Source organism: Melozone crissalis, unplaced genomic scaffold (genome assembly GCF_028551555.1).
Source record: "Melozone crissalis strain CALT ecotype California unplaced genomic scaffold, PUWL_Pcris_2 ptg000008l_1, whole genome shotgun sequence".
Lineage (NCBI taxonomy): Eukaryota > Metazoa > Chordata > Aves > Passeriformes > Passerellidae > Melozone > Melozone crissalis.
In genome coordinates this window covers 17,544,238-17,569,124 of record NW_026535786.1, presented here as the reverse complement: position 1 = coordinate 17,569,124, position 24,887 = coordinate 17,544,238, and the positions used below count along the sequence as shown (strand labels likewise).

Genomic DNA, 24,887 nt, shown 5'->3' with positions numbered 1-24,887 from the left:
CAGTGTTATTTTCCAGAAACAGAGTTAGCTATAACTTTTCACAGAATATACCCCTGCTTTGTATGCAGGTCTCAAGTCTCTGCCCCAGTGACTGTAAATAGGCAGCAGGAGAGACAGTGGAAGGTGACACAGAGGCAGTGAAGGCAGCACATAGGTGTGGGCAGAGCAGACCCAGAAATAGGAAGCCCTGGTTTTTCACAATCCAGCAGTGAGTGAGGATGAGAGCACCTCTCCTTCAGAGCTGCAGCCAGGCTCTCCTGCAGCCCAAGCTGACCTGGCCATGGGCAGCCCTGTGCTGCTGCCCTGGTGTTGGGTGCAGGCACATGCTGCCCTGTGCAGTGGCACAGTTTGGTGTGTCCTTGGGGGCTACCAGGAAATAGAGATTCTCCCACTGGGAAAAGGACAGTGATGCCAGGCTGTGACAGTCGGGTGGCATTTACATGACACATCCCCATTACAGTAATTTGGCTGTAGATGTCCTGGGTTGTCTAACCCTCACATTTAAATTGCCCAGGTGCTGCTTTCTCCTTTGACCAGGTTTTTTCTGCTTCTTGGTTTCTTCACCCCTTTGGTTGTGTTTGCTTGTAAACTTACCCAGGCTACTCTGCTGCCCTCTTCCTCCATCTCCTTTCTTACCTATTCCTTTCCGGTCCGCTTGCGACCATGGCACGAGACTCCTGCCCCTCTTCCCCTTGTCCTGGCAGCTCTCATTCCAAGCCCCATGCCCTCTCCATTCCCCTGCTTCTCCACTCCCTCCTTGTCATAAACCCGGCCTCTGCAGTGCTGCATCCTGCTGTTTTCTGGACAGCATTTCCTGTCTCCTTCCCCACCACCCCCCTTCTTTCTCTCTCCACCATTTCCACCACCATGCTTTGTCTTTTGGTGCTCCTGTCCTGTGCCTGCCTAAGCAGCTCACTCAACTCATTCCTTCCATCAGCTTCCTTGTTCTTCCCCTCCTGGGACTGCAGCCTTGATCCCAACCTCTATCTGTGCACACACATAAAATCATGCAATTTAACTAATTAAAAAAACCCAAACCAAACAAGGAGCTGAAGGCAAGTGCTGACTTCAGAGGAGTGCGCTGCAGTTTTGTCTATGGCATGTCCTCCTGGCAGCCCCATGTCACATCTATTTCCAGCCAGCCTGCTCTCCCCATCCTCAGACACTGCACTGAAGGGGTCAGTCTGCTCGAGGTGACACAACACCCTCAGCCCCAAGCCACTGGCCCCTGCCCCACGTGCACCTTGGCCCTCCAGGGAAGGTGAGGGAAGGGGTATCTTGGCCCACATTCCCCCTGTGGGCTGGAATGTCATCACTAGACATTATCAGAGAGGAGACAAGCCAGAGTATGCAAGGAAGGGAGGGGAAATGAAGAAACATTACCTCCTTTTCACGTTTATTTAATTTTTGTATTTTTTTGTATTTTTTTTTTTTTAAGATCACAGAAGAGCAGAGCATTCATACATGTAAAGAAACAGAAACGAGATAACAGAAGTTAAATACATTGAGAAAAGAAAAAATAAAAAGCTTCTTTTTTTTTATTTCATCACTGGGTTTTGTTCATTTGTTTGTTGGGTTTAATTTTTTTGATTGGTTCCTTTACACACACACTTGCGCTTTTAAAATTTTCTTTCACAGAGCTAGTTTCAAAACCAAAACAATGGAAAAAATAAAATGGCCATTTTCTCGTTTCATTAAAGAGAAGTTCAGCTCATGTCTACAGTGCTGGGGAAAAATATATATAAAGATATAGATATATATATATATTTATATGTATATAACACTGTTAATGAGGAGAGTTCTAACCACCCCACCGTGTAGCAAGAAGAAGGGACTGGACTTCATTCTCAAGGTCTAGAGGATGAATCTTGGCTCCAGCTGGGAAGGTTGAATGATTCTGGGAGGTGGCACCGTGGAGGCAAGTTCCTGCTCTGTGCCCCCTCCTCCCTTTCCTGGCACGCACGTGTGCTCCCGCAGGTGCAGGCACAGGCACGGGCGTGCCCAGGCCCTCTCCTGGCTCCTCAGGAGGTCACAAGGTAGCTGTGTGTCCCAGGCAGGGCCACGGCCAGCAGCAGGAGGCTGAGCCCTGCCTGGCTGTGCGTGGTGGAGCGCGTGGGGAAGGAGAGCGCCCAGGAGCACTCCCGTAGCGTGTGCGCCGTGGAGCTGGCGGGCGTGTGCGTGTGAGCCGGTGTGTGCCCAAACGGGGAGCAAATGTCACAATTCTGGAGAAGGACAGCCCGCCTGGGACGTGCTCTCCCCGCTGGCTGGCTCCTGGGAAAGCCTTGCTCCTGGTCTCCACCCTCTGTTACCGACAGAAACACCCACACGCCTTTCCTCAGGACACGGCTGGAGCCACCACACGTGGTGCCACACTGCTTTACTCCCGGGGCCCATTTTGCCGCATGGTGAGCATGCCCCGGGAGGCCAGGAGGGAGCTCCTGATGCACCATGAGGACAGGCAGGGAAAGAAGGGCCCGCCTGGGATGCAACCTCTGCCCCCTCCCCATCTGCGCTGCCCAAGGAGCCCTGCTGCTCGTGCAGCCCCCACCACCTGCGCTGCAGTCATGTCCCCCTGTCACTGCCCCCTCCTTCTCCACTCCTACCAGGCTTGCAGGGCCATCGGAGTTGCTGTGGCACCAGCTAACCCAAGCCTGCAGTAAGGGAAGGACTCTCTGCTTCCCACCTGCCTGGGCTAATTAGGAGAGTTGTTCCTCCTACCCAAGGCCTGCCTTGGAGATCTCCTTGCCTCACTCTATCAGCCTGACCCACAGAGGTTCAGAGGACCATATAGATGTACTCTCACCAGGATGAGTTCTGCTCCCCGTTACAGCGAGTGAACCAACAAGCAAGCACCATATGTTGCCCTAATGGAAGCCAACCATTAGGCAAAATTCTGGGGGCTGTGGGAGCTGCCCAATCACTGTTCTAGCAAGTTACAAGACGGAAAAGTGAAAGAGGTTTTAGTGGTGTGACACAGCTCTTAGTCAGCAGTCATGCAATTAAAAAAAATCATCTTCTGGGCATCCCACTGGAAATGAAGCCACTCTAAGATGAGCGTTGAGAGGCCATGGTCTCCTCGCTGGTGAACCTGAGAGTTCTGCGCATGGATGATGGACAGCACTCATCCCTACCCTTTTCCACCGGCATCACAGCTTGGAAATTGCCATCCAGCTTCTCCATCACTTCCCTGCCTCAAGTTTTGCTCTTCCCATAGGACAGTTTGCTCCCGGCATCCCAAACTCAAGAAGTTTTGCGTCCTCGAGTCAGAGAAGCAGTAAGATTGTGCACCATCAGGAGAGAGAGAAAGAGAGAGAGAAAGAGAGAGAACTGCTCACCCCCTGGCACCTCCTCTGTCATACTGTCTTGGTCAGCCATCCCCCATGTCAGTTGCTACATCACATCAAGCACCATGATGATTTGGGCTGCAGGTCAGTCTGCTTGGAGGAGAAGAAGCAGAGGTGTGAGGGGGTGGGAGGAGGAGAAGAGGTGCTTTCCTGTGCCCATAGATTCCCTCACCAGGGAAGGGCGAAGTGATGAAACACTACACAAAAATTGAGCTGAAATATCATCTGCTGGTGGGTCTGTGAAGGATTCTAGCATAACTCCGACTTCCCAGATCCTCTTCTTTCATCAGGACTTTCTTCTGCTCCCCCAAATTCCTTCCAGATGTGTAGCTTCTACTCAGCCTGGAGACCACATGGCTTTTGATGGTGGCTTTGTCCATGCTGTGGGCTTGGACATTCAGAACAGGGTTGCTCAGACAGGTGGCTGGGGGCATGGTCTGGATGCACCTGGAACTAAGAAGAGCTGGTGGGGCTTGGATGTTCTTTGACCAAAAGGGGGTCAAGCAGCAGTGCACGAGCGATCTGCCCAAGTGGTGAACAGTCAGTGGTGTGAGAAAGATGTGCAGACAAAGACTAACTCTTGACACAATGCATGTCACCAATGAGATCTCCATGAATGGCACGTTCACATGCACTCGGGGTTAGCATGGGGCGACACAACTTCACCGGTGAAGAAAGCGGGTACGGGGGAGGAGGAGGAGGAGGAGAGGGCGCATCACTGAGCCACGAGTGTGGGGCTGCAAACAAACAGAAATGAACACGACTGCCAGGATACAGGTGTCGGCCGGCCGGAGCATCCCACGTTGCCCTTCCCAGCCGTTCAGAGACAGGCGTTTGCTTCGTTTTCCATCTGACCAGGCACATGCTCCAAGCAACATGCTACAATCATGCATGGAGTCCATGTGGCTCGGGGTGGCTGCACTTCCCCTGCCCAGGTCCTTTCAGAAAGACTTGCCTTCACCCCTCCTCTCGGTCATCCGAAAAGGGTTAGAAATCTGCTAGCAATTATGGGGCCATATATGAAATCTAAGTTTTTGTTCCTCTGCTTTGACATTACCAGACATCTCATGTAACTCTTGTAATATGTACAAACCAGTAGAAGAAATACAATTTTTTTGCATTTTGTTCATATCTTTTTATAACACTAAATGTTAAAATCTCCATCAATCAAACACAATTACACTGACAAGCTCAAGGAACTGGTGTCCCATTCCAAACACCCTCCTTCCCTGGTCCCCAACCAGCTGAGAGGCAGCAGGAAGCAAGAACACAGATTGTTTGGGAGGTGATGGGAAAGATAGCAATGCAAACAGGGAAAAGAGATGATTAGGAGAAAGAGTTTCAGAGAGTAGGGCCTGAGACATGAGAAAAGCCATTGCAACATCTCCATCAGGGGATGGAGGGGAGAAAGAATGGGAAAAAGCATTAGACTTTGCCTGTGTTTCCTATATTCATCTGGGCTCACCTCTCAACAAGTGCTTTGAGCAGTTCCTCAAAGTTCAGGAGAGCTTGAGTTCAGGAGAAACAGAGGGATTTTTACGGCATCCTGCAGCCCACAGGATTAGATTCTTGAGAAAAGCAAGCTCCAACCTACCCACAATTTCCCTAGGAACAGGGAGTTGCCAGGAGTAGGGTTCCCAGCAATTCTGCAGACAACAGGCATACTTGGTGTTGGAGGCTTTTCTCAGAGAGGTCTGCAATTAACTGGCTTTCACCCTGTTTCACAGCCATGCAACAGAGGCAAAGGTCTGCCCAGGGCCTGCAGAAGAGACCAGATCCCAGCACTGGGGCTGAGGCCATTTCCCCCACTACTGGGCAGATGACTTAAAAAAATTGATTCCCTGCTTTTAGTGAGATGTCTCCCTTTTAACCATATGCCTTGACATCTAAAAAAACATCCCCTCAAAACTCCTTTGAACCAAAACAAACATGAGATAATGAGGAGCTGGGACTCAATGACTGCCACCACACCACAGGGTCTGATGTGTGTGACCCCAGTGCCTAGGAGTGACCCCACGGTGACAAAAACACATGCAGAGAGCACATGGCACAGGTGCTACCATAGCAACCGGGCTGACATCAAAGAACCTAAAGTGGGCTTGACTCAGCCCTTAGGAGCAGCCTGTCACAGCAAGACATTGCAGGCTGCCCACGTTTTTCAACAAATAAATCCTGTGGCAATAAATCCAGGCATAGGTACAGCCCCAAGAAAGAGCAGTGTGTGCTTTCCCTCGTGCCAGTGTGCAGGAAAGGGTGCAGCTCCCAGCCTGGCTTCTGGGGCCAGGATCAGCTCACGGCTGTACCAGGGAAAGAGGAAGCCTGCTGCAGTAGAAAATCTGGACGTGTTGCTAAGACTCTGAATTAGATGGCCCTCCCGAAAGTTAGGCACGAGGACTGGGACGTCTGAATGCTCTGAAGGATGCAGGGCATATTGTTTTGTCGGCTGACACCCATCAGTCTCCAAAAGAAATGCCCAAGTCCCATCAATGACTGACAATTTTGGAGGAAGGGAGCCATCCCTGGATGCCTTGGGTGGATTTCAAGCACCAGTTGCCCACTTGCGACTTGCACCCTTTTGCAGGTATGGCTTTGGGGTCTGGAGGAACATAAATTACCACCATCCAATCCCACAGCAGCTCTTGCAATGGCCAAATCAGCCTCTCATGTGTCTCTTTAATAAATCTCCTTGCACTTCTGCCTGCCTGGGAGCAGCCCCTGACTGCCTGCTTGATTGCGTTCCTGCTGCTGCTCCGGAGAGCTGAGCTCAGCAGCGCCGGCCGTGCCGCAGTGCAAGGCACTGCCTCGCCGGACTGTGCCCGCCCAGCGAAGGTGGGGACGGCTCGCAGCAGCAATTCCCATTTCCCTCCTGTCAGGGGACAGCTGGGGGCATCCCCTCCCGCACACTGCAAGGCCGAGCTGTTTCCCCCTTGCCTGCCTGCAAGCACAGCTGCCAAGCGTGCTGCCACTGGGCAAAGGCAGAGGAGCAAACTGGCTGCTGCTTGAGAGCCGAGGGGCTGAGCACCTGTAAAACACTCTGCTGTCCTGGGATGGTCACTCGACTTCACTGGGATAAATCAAGCTCGCCCCTGCAAATCCCTCTCTCCAAAAGAGGCCTACCCAATAAACCCTGTGCTTTATCATCTTTGCTGCTGGTGGATACTATGGCTCGTGATGGGCCAGGGGACACAGGAATCTTCTCCCCGCTCCCCCCACCCGCACACAGGCACTGCAGCCCCTGCTCACTCTGGCTCTTGCAGGAGACATTGTGCTGGTGTGGCAAATTCCAGCCACTGCCCACCATTTTCTCAGTCCTGTTTCTCACAGCTTTTTCTGGCTTCCTCACCTGGGAACCACTAAAGCCTCTCTTCTTGGCACCTCTGTATGTGATTCTGCCACAGGAGAAGTGTGGGGCACTCTCCAGCAAAACCAGCACCCTTGAGATAAGACAGGAGCAGGGGAAATTGTACTGCCCACTTCTTCGCTGCATCATTTTAAGCTCCTTCTTTGTAAGCCCAGGATTTTGGACCTGACATTTGTTTTATTTCTTACATTCACAGGTCCGGGACATTTTCTGATCCAATTTCTTTCAAATGTGGAATTTGCAGTGTGTTTTGTAATAGCAGTGTATACAGCACACACACACGCACACACACACTCCCCCTTACACAGCCTACATTTCCTTTTATACTGGGGAGGACAGTAAGAACAAAAACAACAAAGCAACAAAAAAGGGTATTGGCTCTATTTTTGCATGTCTACCAAAATGGTTAGGAATGACCAGATTGTGGTTTTCGTGTTGAGGTATTGTTCCTATGCACACTGTATCTAAAAGGAATGGCTGCTTGGTGATGTCCAAGGTCTCATCACTCACATCCCACCGGCCCAGCCTCCCATCCCCAGGAGAAATGGTGACTGCACTCTTCAGTCCATAGTGTTGTAGGCCAGTCCTGGTTTCTTCTGCTTGCTTGGACAATTGCACATGAGTGCACACCCCCATGCACGTGTGCAAGCACTGATGCATACCAAGAGCTGCTATGCTGGTACTTGAAGGCTGAGAGCCAAACAGGGTTGGAAGTAGGAGAGGAAAAAAAGCCTAGACAACGGTGCAGACTGACTCTTGCAAGCAAGGTGGCCAGAAAACAAAAAGCCAGTGAGGACACAGGAGAGGGGACACAATGTGAACCTGTTTTGCAGCTGCCCCTCTCTCCTCACCCCTCTTCTCTGCCTAAGTGATCTCTCTGCATCTTGTCTCACACTTACAAAGCAGGACATTATCTACAATAGGATAAGCATATGTACACATGGGCTGTTCGTTTTGCATGCTTAGAGAGAGCAAGAGAAAGAGAGAAAGAGGGAAGACGGAGCAAGAGCCACACATGCATGCACGCACGCACACAGGCATACACAGGAGAAAGAGAAAGACATCTGGTTGAATTAGGGGGGGAAGGAAGAGGATTTTAGAAGAAAAAAAAAGAAGTAGGCTTTCAGTAGAGTTGACACAGCTTTAGATTAGGCCTGTGGGGTGATGTTGCATGAAGGAGGGGACAGGAAATAAGGTGTTTAGCAAGGACTGGGTGCACATGAGCGCAGGGTGAAGTGAAGAGAGGAAGGGGTTCTTCACAGGACACCAGTGTGCAGAGAGCTTTAGGTGACTTGCTCTGGTTTGTGGCTGTTATTTTTTTTCTTTTATCTTTTTTTTTTTTTTTTAGATTTGTTTTTAAAAGTATGAACTGGCTGAGCATTAGCTCACAAAAATGACCCAGGGCATCCAAAAAGTTAAATGGCTATAGACACCGAAGCAAAGACCTCTTTCTGCAAAAGAAAGAAAGAGGAGGAAGGAAGGAAAGTGAGGGAGTATGGAAAAGAGGAAGGAGGAGAGAAAAGAAAAGGGATCTTCTTTTTGATTGGCTTTGCAGGTTTTGTTGGATTGTTTACATTGCAGCATCCTCTGGCGACACGATCCTTGCTGGTGCCCATTCTCTCCCTTGTTTCGTGTTGCCTCCTAGGCAGTCGATGACTTGACAGCCGGCTTTTCAGGTTTTGGATTAAATGTTGCTGAGTCTTCTTTGCTGTAATTTTTCCTCTCCCCCCTCTTCGCTCCTGAACACACAAAAGTTGTGAAAGAAACAGTCGTCTCTCTCTCTCCCCCCCTCTTTTTTCTCTCTCCCCTCTCTTCGCTCTGTCTCCTGTATAACGCATTTTGTTTTGTGTGTCGTTGTTGTTGTTGTCGTGTTGTTTTTTTAATTATTATTAATATTATTATCTTAATTCTGATTTGTATTAACATTTGCTGAGTAGGCAGAGCAGGGATGCTGCCAGAAGCCACAGTGGGACGGCCAAACTCATGGAGCCGTTGTCTACTCTCCCTGTGCCGGGTCCTGCAGGGTGCGAGAAGGGAGAGAAAAGAAGACAAGGTTACAGGAGGCTGAGTGAGATGGGTGTGACACAGGAGCGCAGTGCTTCAGCCCCAGGCTTTTCCTGCAGCGCTGGGTTTGGGCTGCAGGGCACAGCCTCCTTCCCACCTTGGTGAGCTTCCCTCCAGCCCAGCTACAGGCTTCTGCCTGCCAGCTCACCCGCATCCTCCTTCCCGCAGCTCAACATTCCAATGGCTTGTGGCTCTCCCTAAACACCCCCGACGCTGGAGGAACAGGGCCTGAAGCAAGTGGGAAGGCTCAGCCCTGGCTGCTGACCACATCCCAGCCCTTGCTGTGCCTCCAGCTGGGAGCTGCTGGCCTTTCAGTGCAAAGATATGGTTCATCCCTTTGCAGATGCAGCCCCTGGTCACCACCCCCACACCTGCCTGCTCTACCGCCTTCCCAGTGGTGGCCCTGAGATGCCAGGACTCCTTATAATTGTGCACAGTGGCCAGTACCTGTCTGCAGGCAGACATCAGCTCCACAGGAGCTGATTCATCACCGTGGTGCGATCAATAAAACATGGGCCCAAGCAGCAGACACCTCCCCTCCCTCCCTCCCAGGGCTGCACCGTAATGAATTGTCTCTGAATCAGGGTGGAGGAAGGCTTGGCTGTGGCACTCACAGCCCTGTGGCACGACACCTCTGGGGTGACGGTGCAGGGTATGCCAGGGAGGTTGATTTTTCATGAGGGTGGGAAGTGAAGTTGCACGTGTGCGCTGCGCATCCGCAGGCTCTGCCAGAGGGGGCAGGGAGGAGTGCGCTGCTGCAGCAACAAATAATGCAGCCTCGCTCCGGGAGCGTTAAATGCTAACACTCCTGACATCTTCTCATTCATCCTCTCATTTATGGGTTCCCTTTTCTGGATGGCTTTAATGGCAGTGATGCTGTTTTAAATTCACCCTGCAATCCCAAGCCTTGGCAGCCTTTTCTTTATAGCTGGTCAGGGAGGTGCACGTGACTGTGGGTCTGTAAATGCAGGCTCACCCTGTGCATGTGCACACAAATGCTCATGTATGTATGCATGCACACACATGTATGTGTGCATTTATACATATATGTGCCTGTAAGATGCTGGGGTGTGGAGATGGAGATGAGGTTTTGTGTTAGAACCGATCCTGCTGTGGAAAAAAGAAATGATGCTTACTACCAAGAAAGGCTGTGATGGCAGAGGAGAGCAAAAAACAAAAAAAATTTTAAAAAGGCCCTGTTCAGGAGAGCTCCATAAGACTGAAGTACAACTGCTCCCTCACAACCTGCAGAGATGAAGAGCCCTGCTCTCCTGGGTGGAGCACAGGTGCCACAGGCTTGCTCAGCAGCACAGTCACTCTTAAACACAAGCTAGTGACTAAAAGGCAGCAAATCCAAGAGAGATGTCTCCAGTATCCCTCAAATTCCATTGCACTTTCATTTGCCTGATTTCTTCCTAAGGTAGCTGACTAGAGTAGCTTTTGTGCCCCAGTTCTATTCTTTTATTATTAACTAATTATGTGATGATTTGTGTGGAAAATTTATGTTCTATCTATGGCTTCTTTTTTTCATCTAGTCCACATGCAACTTTTGTGGCTTGTCACACAAATCCTACAGCATTGGTTTTTTAACTTGTTTTATTTCCTCCCCTAAACTCAGGAACACATTTCAGTTCAGCTACTACTCCTACCTCACCTATGTTTCAGAAAAAGCATCTCTCACAGTCAAATAATGGTGTGGAGACTGTTTGGGAGCTTTTGCATCCCTTTTTGGCACAAAACATGACTCCTCTGGCCCAGTAAAAAATCAAGAGTACAGCACACCAGGCAGGGTGTATGGCCCACAAAAAATTTCAGCCACCACATTTTTACTATCTGGCTTAAATACTATTTGTCTTAAAACATACTTGGACATGTACATAACATACTTGTGACAACCATTCCTCCTCTTTGTCACTTTCATAGGGTGTCCTTGCAACCAGAGCAAGGGCATTTGCACCAGTGGTGGCAAGCACTGCACACCCAGCATAGCAGAGGCAAGGGGACACTTGCCTTTGGCTGAGTACTGCTGCCTTAATGCACCTAAATGCACGGATCAGAGTTTGTGAGCTTGGTGGGGACTGGGGGCAGAGGCATGGCATGGTGTGGTGAAGAGATGAGCCTGTGCAATGTCTAGGTGTAAGAGAGGACACACAAAGATATGTGGTGTGATGGAGAACTTGGGAGAGGGTCACACCAGCTTCTGTTCTGCTTGAGCTTGTGTGCCTAAGTTTGAGGGCATTTGAAAAGCCAAAGCTCCCATCTCCAGAGATGAAAAATTATACATGTTCTCATGGCTCCCTGTGTGTCCCAATCAGATGGCTGCAGAAACCTCTCCATGTGCAGAACTGATCCACTCCTGTGCCACACCACAGGCTACACCAGCAGCTGTTCTCACGAGCAGGTATCAGGCACTGTGTTAGACTGACTGGGAGCACTGGGATCCAGTGTGGCCCCTGCACACAACCCTGGGGGCCACATGGAATCCCTGGGTTTTACAGCACATCTAGCTAGTGTACACGCCGTGGGTGCTACATTTACTGTCACAAATACTGTAAAAATGTGGGAAGCTTATAATTCTATCACAAAATAATGTTTTGGGGGACAACAGCTGCTCATGTGTAATAAGAAAATGAGTGAAAGTGCTGGAAAGTAAAATGCTTATCTTTGAGCGAGATTTTCTGCAGGAAATAGCATCTGGTTCCAATTCATTCTATCACTGTCACCTTCCCTTCCCAGGCACACCTCAGGCTGTGCCAGCCCATGTTTGCATGATGACTTCTCCATGTGTGTGCAGGAGCAGCTGCTGCTGCGGGCTGTGCGTGCCCCTGCCCACTCACACGGCCTTGGGTGAGCCCCACCCTGGGGGACCATGCCAGCCCCACGCTGGGGGACAGTGCCAGCCCCACGCTGGGGGGGCAGTGCCAGTTCCACGCTGGGGAACAGTGCCAGCCCCACGCTGGGGGACAGTGCCAGTTCCACGCTGGGGGACAGTGCCAGCCCCACGCTGGGGGGGCAGTGCCAGCCCCACGGCGGCCACGGGGTGCTGCAGAGCCCGCACACCTGAGCGCAGCCCCCACCCGCACACCGCCCTCCGCAGCGCGCCCACCCCGCGGCACACGCGGACGGACACAGCTCCCCAGGCGTGCACAGCCACACCGCAGCCCCCACACAGAGCACACAGACCCCCACTATCCCCCATCCCTGCAGCCCCCAGCGCACAGGCCCCTCGCAAACCCCCCGCGCTGTAGCTCCCTCGCCATCCCCACACATCCCCTCGGCGTCGCGGTTCCACAACCCCCATGTCACATCCCCTACACATCCGGGTCCCGTAGCCCCCATGTCACATCCTCTCGCCATCCCGGTCCCGCAGGCCCCATGTCACATCCCCTCGCTATCCCCACATCACATCTCCTCGCCATCTCGGTCCTATAGCCCCCGTGTCACATCCCCTCTCCATCCCCATGTCACACCCTCTCTCCATCCCGGTCCCGTAGCCCCCATGTCACACATGTCACATCCCCTCTCCATCCCCATGTCACACCCCCTGTCCATCCCCATGTCACACCCTCTCTCCATCCCGATGTCGCACCCCCTCGCCATCCCCATGTCCCACCCCCTCTCCATGCCCATGTTACACACCCTCTCCATCCCCATGTCACACTTGTCACACCCCTCTCCATGCCCATGTCACACCCCCTGTCTATCCCGATGTCACACCCCCTCCCCACGCCGATGTCCCACCCCCTCTCCATGCCCATGTCACACCCCCTCTCTATCCCGATGTCACACCCCCTCCCCACGCCGATGTCCCACCCCCTCTCCATGCCCATGTCACACCCCCTGTCTATCCCGATGTCACACCCCCTCCCCACGCCGATGTCCCACCCCTCGCCACCCCGGCCCCGCAGCAGCCGGGGCCAGTCCCCGGTCTCTGGCGCCCTCTGGCGGCCGCCGCGCGGAGCCGCCCCCGCCGCCGGGGACCCGCAGAAAGCCCCGCCTTGAAGGAGCCCCGGCTGCCCAGCCCTGCTCCCTGTCCGCTGGCACCGGGATGGCGAGGGGCTGTGCCTGCGGTCTCCCGCTTCGGCAACCTTGAGCCTGTGCTCTGCGAATTTGCTATAATATCCCGGGCTATTCATCCTCCCACCCTGCCCCGGCAATTGGGCAGCACTGTCATGTCCATGACCATGCAACAGCTCTGAATGAAGAAGGGGAAATTGGATTTCTGATGCTGATAAGCTAATATGAATATCTGGCAGAATTTCACAGCTAAACCCCTAAGGGACCCCAGACCCTAAATGCTGACCGAGTCTGATCCCATTAAGCAAATCAAGAAGGAGCAGACTGAAAGCTGTCAAGGGCAGAACAACTGCACTGCTCTTCCTTTCTCCAAAAGTGAGACATTTGGATACCTGGTGCAGAGGCAGCTGGAGCCCTGCCATGGTGCCCAACTGTGCTGCAACACAAGTGCATGGGACACTGCATCCTGTGTTTCCAAGGCTTTATTGGTGCCACACATTCAGCCTGGGTGATTTGCATTGGTGCCATGGCACAAGGTAGCCTTGGCCAAGCTTTAGAGAGCTGTAGTTCTCACATGGCTGAAGGGGACCATGTGCAGCCTCCATCCCACCCCTCTCCCCAAGACAATGTAACCTTAGCTGCATCCTTAAATTTAACAATGGGAAAAACAGCCATGCCATGGTGGCCTCACTGCTCCAGCCACACCTGCCTGTGTGCAACAGCCCAGAACAACAGCCTGGCACAGAGAGGCTCCAGGCGATCCCCCTAGTGCTTCTGGGAGAACTTCCACATACTTCTGAGTGAAGATGCAGAAGGGGTGGCGAGACCCTTCAATTTGGGACATCAGTAATTTCACCTAGAGCCTAACACTCCTGCATTCCATGCAGCATGGGGCAGAGGAGTTGCTGCATGCCCTCATGTGCAGGGGGCTGCAAGCCAGCCTAGCCAAGGTTTCACTAGAGAGGACGTGGGGTGTGTGCTGCTGTACCAGGTTTGGTGTGGGATAGCTATAGTGCTTGTGTGTGTGATGGTTCAACAACTGCTCCTACTGCCATGAATGGTGTAGAAAAAGACACAGCAAGAAGGATGGGGGGACTTGTATTAGATGGCAGAGGAAGATGAGAAAAGCATGGTGCTGCTTGCGCTCAGAGCAAACCACAGCCAGATTGCAAAGCCAAGAGCTGCTCTCATCCTCAAAAACAGCCTGAGGAACACACCACAAGAAAAACCCTTTGCTGGGTCAGTCTAGGGGTCTTGTCTAAGCTTCAGCCCTGTCCTCTGGGGGGGCTGGGTGGGGGCCAGCCAGGAGCATGTGGCCAGCATGGCATCATACTGGCCTACCTCAGCTGCTTCAGAGTCATTATGAGCCATCAGAAGCTGCACCCCTTTGGGATTAATTTCTTCTTCTGTGAATTTGTCTGGTCACTTCTGGACTGCCTGGAGCTTTCCATATCCACAGCCTCCCTCAGCTCCTTAAGAAGCACAGCAGCAAACAACTGCCAGCAATGATATTGTGGCCCCACATTAAATTTGGGTGCTATGTTCTCCTGTGACTTTAGGACCTTGGCATTAACAGGTGGCCTGGCACACCGTCTGCTGTTAGTTGCTACCTGAACCGGCCAGATTAAAACTGTCTCAGTCACTCCTTGCCCTGCAGCCTCCTCTGCTGACTATAGGAGACAGGCTAAGGAAACTGCCCAGAGTGGGAAGAATTCACTGCAGAGTGTTCAGATCTTCCCAGGAAAGGGAGAGATGAGTATTTTTGTCATGAAAGCTTGCAACACACCCAGCTTCTGCAGCAGTGTCTGAGGTTGGAGGGCCAGCCCTGCACAGGCCCTGCCTCATGGCTTGTGTTGGCCTCCTAAAGCCTACAGTGCCCACTGGGGGTTGGGGGCTGCATGAGGAGGTGAAAAATATGTAAGGGTGTCTGGGCAGAGGCATGGGAAAAGGCTGCTATGATGAGAGATATAGGAAGGGGGTAATGGGGACTGAGGTGACAGGATGAACCTTGCACTTGTACCAATGCTGGGCTACAGCACAGGAAATGAATGATACCAGGGAAGATCTTCGGCTGAAATGGCAATATTGGAATGCTCAGCTCATGACATGGAAGAGGGCAAGGGGAGGAAAGGTCAGCCAGGGTGAGAATGGGGAAACGGACCACGTTGTGTAAGCACAAAGGTTAGGTAAGTAATGAGAATGGGTCCTGGAAAAAGGGGAGACAAAGAGAAGAAATCAGGTCCTGACCAGGCACAGGAAAGCAAGGATGAGGGAGACAGGGAGAGGGGAGTGATGGTGCTCATGGGAAGAGGGCATCGGTACCAGGATTCAAAGGCAGGCAGCCAGTACCAGCCCGGGCTCAGAAGTGCAGGGAAAAGCGGGGTTTCCAGCAGAGCTGTTCGGGTACGGACGTGGTGCCCGAAGAAGCTCAGACCAACAAGCAGGTCCGGAAAAGGGGAACGAGCAGCAGCAAGCCACGGATGCTGCCAGGGCTGTGGCCTCACGCCGGGGAACAGCGTTCGTACCCGCCAGGTCTGTCACCTGCCCTGGCCGGGGCTCGCTGCGGGTCTGTCCCCGGTCCCTGTGTCCCTGTGTCCCCGGCCCCTTTGTCCCTGGGTCCCTGTGTCCCTGTGTCCCCGGTCCCTGTGTCCCTGGGTCCCTGTGTCCCCGGTCCCTGTGTCCCTGTGTCCCCGGTCCCTGTGTCCCCTTGTCCCCGGTCCCCTTGTCCCTGTGTCCCTGTGTCCCTGTGTCCCCGCCCGGGCGCCGCCGCCGAAGCGCCGCCGCTTGCCCGCGAGGTGGCAGCCGAGGGACACGGAACCCGCCTCGCCATGCAGGCAGCCCCCGGGCTGGGAACGGCCCGGAAACGCTGGGAATAGCCCCGGGGCTAGGCGGCTCTGCAGACCCCCCGGGAAAACCCGGCTCCCACGGCACAGGGAAGGGGCCAGCCCTGCGCTCCGAGCCACCGCCCTGAGCCGCCACGGACGGACACATGGACGGGGCACGGAAGCTGGTCCCCACCAGCCTGCATCCTTCCACAACCACTACATCTGCAGCCTCGGCAAAACCTCTTTGGAAGACACTTAAAAGCAGGATTATCTACCCACTATGGTAGCAGAAACCGAGGGTGCAGGGGCTGGTGGTGAACTTTGCAACCCTCTCTACATATTCTGCTTATTCTTGTGATGGCCTCTAGCATGAAAATGGACCTGTTGCTGTGAGTCCAGAGAAGGCCATGAAGATTCTCAGAGGGCTGGAGCACCTCTCCTATGAAGACAGGCTGAGAGAGTCAGAGCTGTTAAGCCTTGAGAAGAGAAGGCTCCATGAGACCTCACCGTGGTCTCCAATACCTAAAAGGGGCTGACAAGGGCTGGAGAAGGGCTTTTTGTAAGGGTGTGTAGTGATAGGACAAGGGATAATGGTCTTACATTGAAAGGGGGTAGATTTAGATTGTATATAAGGAAGAAATACTTCACTATAAGAGTAGTGAGGCATTCGCAGAAACTGTGAATATCCCATCCCTGGTAATGTTCAGTGCCAGATTAGATGGGATTTGAGCAACGTGGTCTAGTGAAAGGTGCCCTACCCATAGCAGGGGATTTGAAACTAGATGGTCTTTAAGGTCCCTTCCAACCCTAGCCACCCTATTATTCTGCTTCCCCCACACAGATACTCCCCTTCTGTCTCCACTCCCTCCAGCTCCTTTCTGTAACACCAGCAGCACCATTGAAGGGGCCCATTAGAGAGGGGCATGGACACTGTGCCATGACACACAAGCCTTACTCAAGAAGCAAAGGAGGGCAGATGTGTAAATAAACCCACAAGTTTACCAGAGGCATGCCTCCAAATGTCTGCACCATGATCATCACCAACAGAAACTGAACCTGTTACTTTTGAAATTCCCAGCACAGACCTTTAAAAAAGATCATCTGACATGCAAGCAGAGAGCAGATACATTCCTAAAGGAAAAAAAAATCATCCACCCATCTATATGTCTCACATCCACATTTGCCAATCCCATCATCTGAGTAAACCAAAATGAAGGCAGAAGAAGAGACAGCGGGTGCCAGTTTTTCTCTTATTTACATTAACAAGACTCCAGAGCCTGACATATCTGCAGTTTGCTGATTGAAGAGAGCCCACAGAGAAGGTTCAGAGGGCATCAGAGAGCTCCTGGCTCTTGATTTGCTTTGGGGAATCTGCCCTTGGGATCCTGCCAGAGAGTGCAAGGTAAAAATCTGGTGTTTGAGGGTAATTGGTCCCTATGAGTTTCTGAATGGAAGAGAAGCCAGAAAGCAGCATGGGATGGGCTTGGAGAACTTGTCTGTGCTGGGAAGGAAGGGGTGATGATAAACCAAGTATAGCCAGCCTTCTGTTTTTCCAGGTGCTGTCCACTCTGAGAAGCTCTGGCCTCCATGTTGTTGATAAGCTGACTCTACTTACAATGAAGGATGGAGTTCTGCTTCTTGAGCAAAAAATAGGATCAAAAATGAGGGGGGAAGAACAAACCCCACCTCCAAAGCAGAAGGCACAAGGGAAAGAGGATGTGCATTATGCAGGTGTCTCTATCATCTCACTCTCTGGGGCCTGTTGGGGTCTCAGGGTTTGCACTTGCCAGCTGCTTTGCAGGAAGCAATTTTTCCTAGTCTGTTGACTCTCTTGCCAGGGCTTCAGAAGATGAAATCTTTATTATCATGAAGGCTTAAAAGGGAGGAATACTGTTAATTCCATTTTCAAGGTCATACTTTGAAAGTTATTAATTTCTTTCTTCCAGGGCTTTGCACTCTACTCTGAGGCTTTAGGGATTACCAGCTTCTACTTACTAGGGTTCATTTGGGGCTTTTTTTCTTATTTCTTTCCTGCTCCTCCCCCCTCCTCTTAGAAGAAGACACTTTTTTTTCTTCCCTGTTCTCAGTGTTGAAGCTATTTTGCTCATTGCCTGCTCGTTCCCCATTGTCACTACCAGTTCTGCTCCTGTAATTAAAACTTGACTGTGACTGCAGTGGCACTAGGCTGGCTTTCCTAGAGGTGCCAGTACCGCTGTGTAAGCTGGGGAGAATGCCCTCCAGCAACTCTCCAACAAGATTAAGGAAATGTCTCTGGTGTCTATCAATCTTTGCACTTGGTTTAATGTATTTCAGAATTTGCTCAAGCTTTTTTAGCACTGAACAATTCTTCCCCATGTTTTGGAGCTCATTCATGGTGTACAAAGTACTCATCTATCATACCTCATGTCTTAGAGGAATGAAGATTCATTCTGTAATGCAGCTCACCCATCCTTCCCTAAGTTCTGAAGAATATCCCTGAAATTGTATTTCTCAGTGTCTTTCTGAGAAGGTCGTGGTGCTCAAGAGCCATCTGCTTACACCATTTATCCTGGAACTGGTTTACAGTAATCCTAGTCTAAAATTGAACTGTTATCCTGACCAGTGAGGTTGGTGGTAGATAGAAGACCACCTTTGTTTCAAGGTCACACAGATCTTTCATCATCAGATCTGTCTTGTATATATTAAAAGTTTCAATGTTTTCTCATAGCTGAAGAAATTTTCTCCTACCCTTTTAATTTCCCTAGCAACTGAAAGTTTATTTAAAAAAAATCAACCACCTCCCAAAACCCACCTTCCCCAGTGACTGATACAAAATCAGATACTTAAAACTGTATTGTCTTCAAATCACACATTAAAGACTCTCATTCTACAAGCAAAGAATAAAACAAATGAACAAACAAACAAACCAACCAAACAAAGCACACAGCACAGACTTTTTCAGGAGTCATTATGGGGAAGATCTGAGCTTTTTCTGCTTTTTGCTTTCCAAGGATAAAGAAATCCCTCTCCTGCTCATCTCTCAAGTGTAGGACACAGCAGACCAAAGGTGATGCCAAGGACATAACCTAGTGTCTCAATAGAGGACAAACAGCATAGCCCCCCTCACCCAGAGCACGCACAGCCCTAAGAAGCAGGTTTGCTAATTGGAGGCTCTGGAACCTCTTGAAAAATTAATATTTTCATCAGTTTCATGTCTGTCTGTTTACTCGCTTCATCCCTGCTATGGTTTTCTACAAGCTTTACTGGATTTATGGCGTAGGAAAGATTTGAGTGGCTGTGGACAGAAATGAAAAAGTGAGGGAAATGCATAGGGGTGACTGGAGCAGAAAAACAACTAAATTGGGGTGGAGAGTGGCCAGCATGCTTGAGATTACTCTGGTATTGAAATCCAGTCCTACTGCAGCCTCTGCTCTCCCTATCTTTCTCTAACATCTGCAGAGAAGTGTCCTCTCAGTCTATCCTTGACATCTTCTTAGGGATATCACTCTCAGTATTTAAGTAAATTAGAGATGTCATGACAGTCAAGCTAGGCCCAGGTGCTGGTATATGTGTCTAAAGTGTGGGGTTTAAGTAAATATTACCTTGTGTTCCCTGTAGTTCTCATCAAAATATGGAAGTGTCTGTGTGTGTGCGATCCCAGAGTGAGACTCTTGGTCACCTAACACGCTAACAGTGCAAGCATGGCCTTAATACCTGGCCCAGGCCTGGGAAAAGCCAGAGCAGGAAGCCATCATGGCTTCTCACAGCTCATTAAAACCAGTATTAAAAAGGGAAAGTTAATACAGCTTACACAGGCTGCTGAGCAGGCCTTCAGCTGGATGAGTAGGAGCAATAGGAAAGATGCAGGAAGCTATTGCAGCTCCTCATTAGATGTTCTTGGGTGCCTAGAGATTGCTCAGTGCATGTGGGCTGTGCCTCCGAGCACAGGGTGAGTACAGTGATGTGGCTGGGCAGTGTCACCAAGGGTCAGTGTGCCTGTGTGTCTGCAACACCCACTGGAGGGGCTGCCTGACCAGACCCTGCTGAAGCCGTGCGGGTCAGAGCTCATCCTTCTCCAGGGCCCGATCCCATGCTCCCACCCAGGCATCCACTCCCCAGCCTGCAGAGGGACATGCAGGGGATGCTGGGGAAGGACCACGCACATTGCTGCTTGCTCACCTTGCCATGAGACCTCCCTTTTGCAGGGGAGCTCTGCTGACAGACCTGCTCACCCATGGGAGGGAAGGCCTTCCAACAGCACTCTGCTTTTTTCTGCAAGCCTGATTTCTTTGGAATGGTTGGGTTTTATCCCCATGCACACCCTCCCTCCCTCCCAAATCCCACACCTCCCTTCTCGTTTCTGGTTGTTTTTGTTTTTAGAGAGAGCGCTTAGACAGCTGTATTAATCATGCAAGCCCAGCCATGTGTAATGTGCTTTATCAACAGCAGAGCAGACACTGAATGGCAGCGGGTTCACAAGCGGGCCCGGTGCACCGCCTGAGCTGGGAAGATAAACCTGCTGCTTCCCAAACCAACTTACCGTCATGGGTTAGTGAATGAGAGACTGTTCACTTGGGACAATTACCAGAGGGGAGGCCAGCTCCTTAGGCAAGGTTTACACTGGAAATGGAAGGGCTAGGAGGAGGAAGGTGGAAATTACTCTTTGGTCATTTTCTCATGGGGGTTGGAGGAGTTTTTGTGTGTGTGTAAGGATTAAATCAAGACAACAGTGGCAGTTCTTCATCCTCCTCTTTGCTGCCCTCCACAGTTCCAGTCAGCTAGTCAACACAAAAAATTGGGAGAACAGGAGGGAGAGAGCAAAGGCTTAAGTACACCTGCTGTGCAGTGGGGATGAGTTGTCTTAGAGTCTCTAAAGGGGGAAGGTTCAGCTGATGGCTTCAGGAGCTCGTCTACATGCAGATGGTTTCAGGCTATGAGTGTCCTCTGGGCTGGGGATATCTGCCTCAGGAGGGTTAGAGCCTTCCCCAGCTCTGCTCTGCAGGGTACTCTGTCCATGCTACAGCACTAACACTGTCACTGTGCCTATCAGATGACTGATTTTCTACCGCAGTCGCTCTTCCATGGGTTCATTTCTAATCTCTGCAGTGCAATTATGTTTCTTCTCCCCCACTGGATCTACTCAAGCTCCACTCTCCCACCTGACTGCTGTGCCCTGACCTCTGCTCTGCAGGGCTGTTCTGCAGGCATGCATAGCCACACTGGTGACTGCACACACCTTGAAACATTTTCCTTATCCACTGCAAGGGCTCAGCTTGGAGGAATATTTTTCTGGGATTTCCAGTCTCAGTTCCCACCCTCTGCTGCTGATCCTCTTCACTCACTGGATCTTCCACAGCACTGCACTATGCAAATATATACAACCCAAGGCTCATTTTGGAATAAATCAATCTAAATTAAAATAATGAACAAAAAGTACAGAAACAGATCAGGCAGTAAAGCCATTTCTCTTTCTTTTCCCCTGTGCCTCTCTTTTTTCTCTAAGAAAGCTTGTTTCTTTCCTCTACACTTTTTTTTTTTTTTTTTTTGGGAGGGGTGGGAAGCAGCAGATTGGCTTTTAATTTTTTTAAGCAATCTCAACAAACAGAAGCTGTCTGTTGCTATTCAGCAAAACCCACCAAGCAATGTTGGTAGCTTGGCATCAATTCTTGGCATGTCTCTTTTCCCTAAGTTGCTGTTTTTGTCTGCATTCATACTACCTCCTTTTGGAAGACAGTATCATCACCTCTGACTTTGGTATTACTCGCTTTAAACCACACAGCCAAAATAAGATATGGTGCCATCCCTTGCCTCGTACCTATGAAATAGCACGAAGCAATTACTGTGATGCTGGCTGCCTGCCCTCACCCTGCCTTGTCCTCCCTGTTCCCTTGGTCTGAAGGCCCCACAGGCTTGGCTCCCAGCTCAGTGCCAGCCCTCGGTGCCTGCAGTGCTGGCAGGGACTGACTCTGACCCTGAGCAGCCAGACAACCTTGGTCTGTCTGAGCATCCATCCTGCAGGGCCAGTCCCTTCTGCACTCACCAAACGGACACTGAGCTCTTTGGAAAACCTGCGTGGACACCACCCGTGAGAAGCAAGGAGAGCTGTGGGTTGTGCTTCCCACCCAGAGCCATGGGTGTGATCAGCTGCTAGTGCCCAGGGCTCAGGCAGCTTTCAGGGCAGGGAGGCATGCTCTGAGTAGCCAGCCACACATCCCTGTGCAGTGACCCGTACAGCTGAACTATGTCCCTCAAACGCCTTAGGATTCATGGGAATACCAGGCTTGACATGGTTCCAAATGCACCTTCATGTGCTTGGTACCTATGGCCATTATTTTTTAATGGACATTATTTTTTCTCTATTTCTCTGTTGGGATCACAAAAATGCAAGATTGTCTATTTTGGCCTGTCTATGCTTCCCTAGCTCTGCCAACCAGTTTGCTTCATGGGCCTGAAGGCCTGGATTTTCACTGACCCTTTTCTGGAGCCCAAATGAGACAGCACCTTCAGGTCTCAGTGAAGAGGGCTCCAGAGGTGGATGTATCTTTCAGCTGGTCACATCATACTGGCAGGGCTGACAGCCTAGTCAGCAAACCTCCATAGAAGGTTAACCCTTTACAGCCTGTAGTCTCTGCTGTAATCCCCCTTGCTTCTCTCCTTAGCTTTGGTGGACTCAGATGTCCACCCTTTTGCCAAAGCAGGCCCTGTTGACTCGAGAGCAGCCAGCTCAGCAGAACTGGCAGGGCCATACACTGCAGAAAGCAAAAGGTGAGCAGAGATGGGTGGAAGGTGCCCACTGCAACAGAGGAGCTCTCTTCTGCACAGCTAAGACACCCAGAGAGAGGAAAGAGGACTGAGAGGGTATTAAAAAGAAATGTGCTCTCTGTTTCCCACTCTGGCCATCAGACCCAAATGAACATCTCTTTTCTCCCTTCCCCCAGCTCCCACCCACCTGATGAAGGCATTAGTGACAGTACAGGCTACACAGGCTACAGCTAGATGGAGACTATCTACGATCTACAGTCACACAGGGTCATTCTCCGATCAGTGCACGTTTTGGCAGAAAGGCAGGACTCCTCATTCTCCTTTTCCCTCCACTCTGCTAATTGCTAACACACTACAGCTATAAATCTTGTGTCAACCTATTGATGGCTGTGACTTTGTCTTATCAGGCCCCAAAGACTGACACACTTGTTGCCCTGTGGGCAGCTCTGGATGTACTGCTTTCTGAAACACGACATCCCCCTTGCCTAGCTCCCAGGGCATCAAGCTCACCACCCTGAGAAAGCCCCTACTTAGCCTCTGGCAAGCCCTCATCACAAAACTCCTGTGAGGAAGACTCACAGGTTTTGAAGCCCATCAGTCTGGCCAAGCCATTCTGATGTGGACACCGCGTGCTAATCCAAGGGAAGGAGTTCATGTTCAAAGGGCTGAGGACGAGAGACAATGAAGGACAAAGATGGAGCTAGTGCCATAATTCTGACAGGTCCCTTTGAGGTTCAACAGTGGCCCCGTTTGCCCTTCCATTGGCAGATGTGGTGTGGAATGAACAAATTCTCTTTTTTCAGAAGAAAAATCCTTTTGAAAAGGCATCTGATGATGCAGTAAGGCTCCTGCTTTGTGACAGCCAGTTCTTGTGTCAGCCCATTATAACATGATGTTACAATGCAGACAGAAAGATGTGATGATGTGGCATCATCCCAGAAGACATTTCAAGGCATTTTGAGTACTGGGCTGCAAAATCAGGAGAGCTGGAAAATTTACCAAGGACAACTCAGCTGAGAGCTGAATCAGCTGGGCTCCACCAGCATTTTGGGAAAGTGTCTCATCAAATTCAAGTCCCATTTGTTTAGTTGAATGGGCTGCTTCTGAGTCTCCAGCCTGCCTGAAAGCAAGATGTTTCCACAGCAGCTAGCTAATGATAGCAATGCTTAGCAGGACTACAGCACTCTTCGTCTCAAATCACCTTCCTTTTAAATTAATGCTCAAAACCCCACAGGGCAGGGAAGTGTTACTGAGGATTAACAGAAATGAAAATTGAGGGAGAAAGAGGAAGAAGGCTGTGGTTCTGGTCATTGAAGAACAGCTTAATTGAAGGCTGAGGACTACATTTCAGAACATCAGCTCATAGGAAGAGAAAGGTCTAACAAAATTGTATGTCCAAGGTTTCTTTGAAGGTCAGCAGCAAAGTAAAAGCAAATGTGAAAAGCACCAGCATCTGTGCTGAAGGCCCTCAACAGAGAAGCTGGTAAGGGCTTTCAGAAAACAAGTGAGGCCCAGGGTATTTAAACTCTGCTTTCCCACTCTGAAAAATCCTCTTGGGGTGTCCTGGGTCACTGGAGATACACCAGCATTTGGAACCACAAATTCGTGGAGACTCCTCACAGGAGTGATGGCACACCAGGACGTCCTTCAAGACGATCTCAGGAGACTGGGGAGCAGTAAAAATATAACAGCTTCAGAGACAGAGGGGAAAGTGTTTTAAAGGATCAACTAAAGCTGTGCAGGATAGCCTTGGCAAGTTGATTAGGAGGTGTATTTGTAATGGGAACCCTGGCCTTGCTCACTCGCAGATTTTGCTTTATCATTTAGCTTAATGGGCTCCTAATTCAAAACCAGCTGTAAACAGGGCTGGCTATGAAAAAAATTAACACTGCCTGCCTGTGGAATTTAAGGATATATAATAAAAATAATCATAAAACCAAAGAGCCCTGGGTTTTTCATCAGACAAAAATATTTGTCATTGAAAATTCTGCTGAAAAACAAGAACACCTAAAATTGGAAAACTCCTCAAAACCCTACATCCAAAACAGTCTCAGCAACTTTAATTTAATATCCAAGCACAAGTTTCATTTGCAATACATAAGATAATGGTGTTTAATTGGATTTATTTTTCCACAGTAGGTTCCCAATGGCCTACTTTACTCCTTTTCTCAGCTCCTTGAATGTTATTTACAAATCACTCTCTGGGATTTAATTTTAATGGTAGCTTGATTTCTACCTCCTTTTTTTTTTTTCTTTTTTTAGGTACTTTCCTTTAATTGTATTTGTGGATTTGCCTTTTAAATAGGCAATTGTGACTACATCCTGAGCCTGAATAAGTTGCCAAGAGCAGAGATTGATTTGAAAACAGCAGAGTAGTTAAACGGAGCATATGTAACATGCAGCATTTATTGTTCTTTTCATGGGAGTACCTGCAGGTGCTTTGTTCAAGCAGGTGCTCTTTTGCAAAACAACATGAGTTCCTAATAACACTCTATCCCAAAGCTCTGTGCAGACATTAACAATTTAGGTCTCTGA

The 24,887-nt window shown here is 50.3% G+C and overlaps 1 protein-coding gene across 2 annotated transcripts in view; it reads right to left on the bottom strand.

The window, feature by feature from the left end:
• Positions 1-8,016: 8,016 nt before the first annotated feature.
• LSAMP (limbic system associated membrane protein) overlaps positions 8,017-24,887 on the bottom strand; it is a 298,176-nt gene continuing 281,305 nt past the window's right edge. For both annotated transcript variants that reach the window (XM_054270178.1, XM_054270179.1), the window contains one exon: positions 8,017-8,722. In XM_054270178.1, the coding sequence (XP_054126153.1) occupies positions 8,625-8,722 (98 nt within the window). In that variant the 3' untranslated portion in view covers positions 8,017-8,624. The remainder of the gene's footprint in view (positions 8,723-24,887) is intronic.